Source organism: Aulonocara stuartgranti (genome assembly GCF_965226115.1).
Source record: "Aulonocara stuartgranti genome assembly, chromosome: 4".
Lineage (NCBI taxonomy): Eukaryota > Metazoa > Chordata > Actinopteri > Cichliformes > Cichlidae > Aulonocara > Aulonocara stuartgranti.
The window spans coordinates 25,393,661-25,400,505 of NC_138942.1; the positions used below are offsets into that span (position 1 = coordinate 25,393,661).

The 6,845-nt window shown below is 41.3% G+C and overlaps 1 protein-coding gene across 2 annotated transcripts; it reads right to left on the reverse strand.

Moving 5' to 3' along the window:
* Positions 1–253: 253 nt before the first annotated feature.
* Positions 254–6,584, reverse strand: rpusd1 (RNA pseudouridine synthase domain containing 1). 2 transcript variants are annotated; one of them, XM_082530788.1, is made up of 6 exons: positions 6,482–6,584; positions 4,843–5,066; positions 4,635–4,758; positions 2,123–2,225; positions 1,868–1,969; positions 254–1,667 (listed from the first exon to the last, which is right to left on the reverse strand). In XM_082530788.1, the coding sequence occupies exons 2-6, from the start codon at positions 5,028–5,030 to the stop codon at positions 1,249–1,251; spliced, it is 936 nt and encodes a 311-aa protein (XP_082386914.1). In that variant the 5' UTR covers positions 5,031–5,066; positions 6,482–6,584; the 3' UTR covers positions 254–1,248. The 2 variants fall into 2 exon arrangements, with proteins under 2 accessions (XP_082386914.1, XP_082386915.1); XM_082530789.1 differs by having other exon boundaries at positions 4,843–5,083; positions 6,482–6,576.
* Positions 6,585–6,845: the final 261 nt, after the last annotated feature.

Here is a 6,845-nt window from a genome sequence, read left to right on the forward strand (position 1 = left end):
TCCGTGGAATGCACCAGAACGAGCCTGATCCACTGAGGACGCCACAGCTCGGGGTGTAAGGGCATTTGTGTCACAACACGGTTTTTCACTGATTGAAATTGTGTTGGTTTGCAAATCTAACAATTCAGTCCGCAGTGTTGTTGTTGTTTTTACACTTCTAGATTTCATCTATTACACAACTCTTCATTATATTTGATCAGCAGGATCCAAACATGAAGTGAGGGGGAAAAAAACACATCAGGCAGCCAGGTACTTTATTCATTTTATTGGCATGTTCAAACCCTGCTTCTTAATCAAAGTCATAAATATAGCTGATCCCAAGTTTTTAATCATATATACCAGTTTGAAATTCAAATGTTGTTTGTGGTACTTGATGGGATTTTAAGGGGGAAAATCCCCCCAAAATTGTAGAATAATAGTGTGAAAAATAGAAATTTTTCATGCCATTATTAGAAATAGTGGACAGATGAACTTTGTACACCACATCAGTGCTCTGTACACTCACTGGCCACTTTGTTAGATACACCTTGCTAGTACCAGATTGGGCCCATTTTTGCTTCCAAAGCATTAAAATGCTCAGTTTGCATTTCAGCAGGTCTTTCTGTCCATGTTGACGTGCCTAAATGCACTGGGTTGCTGACATGCGATTGGCTGATCCCATATTTGCATTAATGAGCAGCTGAATGGGTGTACCTAACAAAGTGGCAAGTGAGGGTATTTGTACTGGACTAAAACAGACATAAAGCTGTAAAACTGCCCACAAACATTAAAGTCCTGGGTAGGATGCTGAGTAGTGTTTACAGATACAGTATGTTTCATGTGGGACTTCATGCATGTCAGTGCTTTGTATCATAAATAACCAATCACACGAGTTTAAAAACAGTTTTTTTTTTCTGGGAGAAACTAACATCTGCTTTTGTAGTTCAGAAAAAGGCCAATTTCTTATAATGTTGGCACATTAAAATTAAAAAAGCAACAAGGAACTCTTATTAACTTGACCTTGAGCAAGGCACTTGTTTCGCAGCTTGCAGTGGGTATAGTGTGGACATTCCAGTAGTGCAGCATAAACTATGTTCACACATGCCTTTTTGTGATCTTAACTTGTTTGTGAGAACGTAAAGGAGTTAAACCACCAAGATGCAGCTGAAATGAAACAGATGTGGACACTCAAATAAAATGCATGCTCAACATGCACGAGGAGACGCGAAACCCATGAAAAGTAATAATGATAATAATAGTAATAATAAATCAATCTCCAGCCCATTCACTCAGCCACTGCTGGCACTGTCTCCTCTGCTCCTCACTCTCCTCCTCGGTGCTCTGCTCCTTGCTTCGTTTTCTCCTCTCATCCTCCTCTTCTTTTCTCGCTCTCTCTTGCTCTTCCTTTTTAATCTTCCTGTCCTCCTCCTCCCTGCGGTGTATCAGGGCCTCCACAGTGGCATCTAGTGTCCTTAATGAGCACTGCGGGAGCCACTTGGGATCAACCGCTGGGACAAAAGGGTCTCCGGCAGTGACGCGCAGTGGCTGAGGTTCGAGGGGAATGTGGAGGAGGTGTGCGTGCAGCATCATGCGGTACGGGGAGTTGTCTGTTCCCGAGCTGTAGGTGAAGTCCCCGACAATAGGGTGGCCTAAAGCGCTGCAGTGGACCCTTAACTGGTGGGTTCGACCTGAGAAGAAAAGGAAAATTGAGCGGCAGCGGGAGGGTGACTTTTTAGGAAGTGTTTGCCTCTTTCTAAATGAATGTTACAGTTAAAAAAAACAAACAAACACAAAAACCCAGGCCTGGCACTGCCATCTTTACATGGAAGCTAAGCTTTCCTCTGCAAGAAGAAAATCTTCATTTCTCCTTTGAAACAAATGCAATTACCAGTGAGAGGCTGCAGCAGCACCTTGGTAACAGGGTCTCCGTCATATAACCCATATTCTAACACTAAGAGCTCAGTCTGGCAAGGCTTGGGGTTCTCACAACCTGACCACAGAAGGAAAGAACAGAATATAATTCAAACAACTGCTGGAAATTAATGATTTACTTTCAACACGATGTCCAGATGGAATAAATGTCAGAGTCTCTACTCATTGTTGTTCACACTCACAAGACTCAAACCAAGCCAAGTTTAAGTACCTTCTGTTCCCTCAACACACATCATATGTGTTTTTCCCTCCGTGGAGTTCTTGCCGATGGAGAAGTCCACAGTGTGTGTCTCTCCTTCGACCGCCCCACGTATCTGGAAAGTAAAAAGTGTATTTTCACTGACACGTGTCTCAGAGCACCCGCACATCCATCATCTGGTTATTGTTCTTTTCTGCAATCCTTGTTAACCTGCTCTCCTTCCTCTCTCATTCATCCCTCGTGCTGATTGGTCAAAGAACAGAAGGTCAGCTCTCTTTCTCTCTCTCTGCCTGCTCTACCTTAACTCGGCAGTACTCGTCAGGTCCTATTAATCATTAATTGAGCTGGAAATTTTGGTTCTATTAGTTAGCTTACTCATAATAGTTTAGGGAAGTAGCCTGAATCTGATGACCCACACTGTGGCCGGTTCAAGGCCTTCTTCCTCTTTTGTTTTCTTTTGCGAAGCCTGACATCTACCTTAAAATAAAACTGAAACTTTAGTGATTCATCAGGCAGTTACAGTTTCCACTAGAGCAGGGCGATATGACCAAAAATATTTATCACGATATACTTTTGAAAATTTGCGATAACGATATAATTGACACTAGACAAATTACTTTACAACTCCACAACTTTATTAGTGCAAAAAAAAAACCCATCAACGTATTTTCACTTAAACAAGCAGCTGGTTTTTATGTGCATTAAAGTTATATAAAAATTTTACCGTGCAAATGCAAATTCCTTGCTGACAGTTTAACCAAAAGGCATTTCCAGTGGAAATTGGCCGACACATCCTCAGCATAACCATGTATAATATCCACAAAACTTAAAAAGAGGTTATTTTCCACATAAACCTTTCACAATAAACCTCAAGATCCTGTTGAGACTTTTCAAAATAAACTGAATCAAGTGAAACAGTATGCCGAGTATTTACGGGTGAGAATTAAAAAAGAGCCGTCAGGTGCTAAAAAATAGACCTTAGACTCAAACGTTAGAACAGGCTTTTCCCTGCAGTACACTGTTTAATAAATACTCACAAAGAAAACGGCTGCCGTTACAACTTATGTCTAAATGTATCGTTTCATGCATCGGTTAAAACACTCAATTCCAGGTACACGACGCCCAGCTGGAAACACTTCACGCAAGTCGAGCTGCACGAGATTCACAGAATTTACAGAAAATGTTAAATTTTTGTGATTTATATCGTTATGGGACGATAGATGTCTTATATCGGGATATGAGATTTTGGTCATATCGCACAGCCCTACTATTATGTTGAAGCACAGTACGTATCACTCCGCGAGGCTCCTGCCTACGATAGCCGTCATGCTCTGACGGTGCGGGTTTGTAGCTTAGCAAAGTCTTACTAAAACATTTGACAGATTTTTGAGCGCCGTGTACATAAAATCATTTCGAGGTCAGTAAACACAACCAGAATTCATACATAAGGCACACGGGATTATAAGGTACACTGTCGATTTTCAGAAAAATCAAAGGATTGATTTTAAGTGTGCCGTATTTTCCAAAAAAACACGGTAATAACGACGGCCCGCTAGCACGCTCTACCAAAAATAGTGCTTTGTTGTGTATCTGACGGACGAAAGGTAAACCAGTTCCACACCACTGAAGTTGCAGCAATTTTACAAACCAGTTCTGGTTCATCCATTTAATTCAACGATCGGCTTTCACCCTTCTCATTCTCCGTCGCCGCCATGCTTTTTCCGCCATGTGCGTATGAAAACAAAGGCACTGCGCATGCACGTTTTACCCATATTCTATCGCGATATTTCATTTTCCTATCATTGCCCGACATTATACCGGTGTTACAGTGAACGGTATGATATGGCCCAGCCCTAGTTTCCACTATCACTTCAGATAATGATCGCTGGCATCATTTCTTAAGCCTCAGAAAAAAAAAACTTAATTGTTCTGTTTGATTCCTCTCTTAAATTAGACGCACAGATCAGAGCAGCTGTTAAGCCATTTCTTTCTAATTCTGAACTAGAAAAAGTCATTCATGTTTTTATTACATCCAGATTGGATTACTGCAAAACACTTATAACACAACTGCAGCTCTTTCAAAATGCAACTGCTAGACCCCTGACAGGCACACAGAAGCGTGATCATCTTCTTAAATCGTTGCACTGGCTTCCTGTGAAGTACAGGATCAATTTTAAAATATTCTTCCTCACATATAAGTGCTTACATGAGCTCGTTATAATTTATCCAGCAGATCTTGTACATTTCTATGTCCCATGCGCCATCTGACTTACTGTATCCTTATCTCTTTTACTCTTATTATATTATTTCCTGTTATCATTTTTTTTTTACTCTATTTTTATTTATCAAATTCTGAAAGATAAAAAATATTTTATCTTTGTCAGTAATTATGCTATGGATTAAGGGACTCTAACAGCAAAAAAACAACAACAGCCAAACAAACAAAAAAACGCTTAAAACTCATTAAATTCATTAAAGTGTCAGAACACAATTGCATGTGTTTCACTGTATTTGCAGCCCATACCAGAGCGAGGTAGAATTTGGTCACGGTGCGGTCCTTGAAGCAGCGGTAAGCCCGGCCAGCGGCAGCTTTATTCAGGGCAACACAAAGAGCTCCACTTGTGGAGAAATCCAACTGATGACAGAACCTTGTGAGAGACGAGGAAAACAATAAGACTACTCCTGCTACCAAGAACATCTGACAAGTGCAGAGGAAGTAAAGGGATTCTGACCGAAATCCATAGTAGGTGCGTGGGTCAGCCAGCTGAGGGAAGCGGTGGCGAAGCTGTGCCTGTACGGTGTTCGTCTCGTACCACATCTTGCTGTCGATGCGGATGTCCCAGTGTTTGTCCACCACGATGTAGTCATCACTGTGATACAGTACACGCAGGCTCTCCAGGCTAGCGGGCTCCGTGCTCATCGTGTGCAGTGATTAACTGGCACAAGCGCTGCAGGCCTGCAGGGACAAAGTCGCTGTCGTGACACATGTCACTGAGGGTTTATTTGAAGTACAGTACTAAAGACTTTCCTCTCACCAGTATAAAAAAACCTCATAGCTGCCACTTATATTAATTCAACAGTCAATAAATTATAGAGCATAAAACTTGATTAGTATAAACTAGCAGGCAGTGGAATGAAACCTTGCATGTTTGGGTCTTGCACAAGTGTTTCTCACAACTTTCTTTGATTTCTGCTTTAATCTCATTTAACTCGGAATAAATGGATTTTAAGTTTTTTGTTGTTACATTATGCATACTTGTGCTTGCAGGTGCAAAGCATAAGTACCAGCATAGATATGCAACATAGCTGTGCTCGTGCAGCACTTTTCTAGGCTTACTGATCACTCAAAGGTCTTCTAACATCTTAAGTACACATTCATACAGCACATTATCTTGACATGCATGTTTCTGGACTGTGGAAGGAAGCTTGAGGACCTGATGGAAACTCAGTCCAGGTACCTCTAGAGCTGGTCAAGCATACAAACTCCATGCAGAACAGCCCTGCAGGAGTTAAACCAGAAACCTTGCTCTGATGCAACAGTGCTCATCAACCTACTACCATGCTCGTGTCTGTGTCAAGGTACAATCTCTCAAGGCACCCTATGTTTGAACTCCTTATGTGCAAAATTATGGTGTTTTACTATTACACTGTTTGAAGAGTCCTCCACGATCCTTTAAAAACCAGCAGGTGCCTGTCTCTCTGGGAAACTGGGCAGATGTGACAGTTCTCATGACTGAATCAAGCTTCTGCCTTCACCTCTGTCAGCGCTCTCCCATAAGAAATACACACAGACCTGACATGTACGGTTTTCCAGGTTTAGATCTGAAATTCATCTGAAAAGAAACAGCTCAATTTTGACCCTGAATAGACTTGGTGTACAACAATATTTTTGGGATTCAACTTTCATTTTGCGTATTTTGTGTAACTTTCGGAAAATGCGTCGAATTTCAGGGTAAAACAATAACATTCATGTTTAATTATTTATTATTACTGCTGTCAAATTTTTAAAAAAAAGATCAGATTTGACCCAGAATGGAGGAGTTAAAAGGTCGAAAGGTCCTGAACGTTTATGTAGTTTCAAAAAAGCCTCCAGAGCCTCAACCGCAGTGCGCCAAACCATCTTTACGGCTGTGAGGAGAACAGACCGGTGGCCGTAGCCTGTCTTATATTCGAGGACGTTTCCTTGGCCGTGAGAGCATCCCATCCACCTGCGCGTGTGGCAGTAAATCATGCGCCCACTAGTTTGCTAACTAGTGGTTTGCTATTAGCATAAGACAACTAACCTGTGTTGTATGATAAAATATGTTTTCTGAATAAGAAAGCCCGGTTATAGGGCTTTCTTATCATAGTTAATATAACCGGAAAACTTACCGTTAATAAGGACCCAAAAAGTGATAAATGTTTTCAACAGATGTAAACATAGCCGCTTGTGACGCACTGCACTGCGCATGCGCTTCCTCTTCTTCGTGCGTGTTTTGGGTCGTCAGACTAGCTTAAAAGGTGCACAGCGCCACCACCCGTGTATGACGGTGTTTATTTCACCATACATGAACGATTTACGTTTGCAAACATTTTATGATTCACCTCGTTGCTGGTTTACTTTGTTCAAGGATTAAAAGTCTCCAGTATTGTGCAATAGTCTTGAACCGCCCCTTATTTCTTCATATTTTGCTTGGAAAATTTGAAATAGGAGACCTTTTAAAACATACAGAGAAATACAGTATACGAGATATGT

Coding starts and splice junctions, on each gene's coding strand:
- rpusd1 (XM_082530788.1), bottom strand. CDS start 5,030: ATGAGCACGGAGCCCGCTAGCCTGGAGAGCCTGCGTGTACTGTATCAC. Junction 2,226..4,634: donor CCAAATTCTACCTCGCTCTG/GTATGGGCTGCA, acceptor TTTACTTTCCAG/ATACGTGGGGCGGTCGAAGG. Junction 1,668..1,867: donor GCTGCTGCAGCCTCTCACTG/GTAATTGCATTT, acceptor TTTTCTTCTCAG/GTCGAACCCACCAGTTAAGG.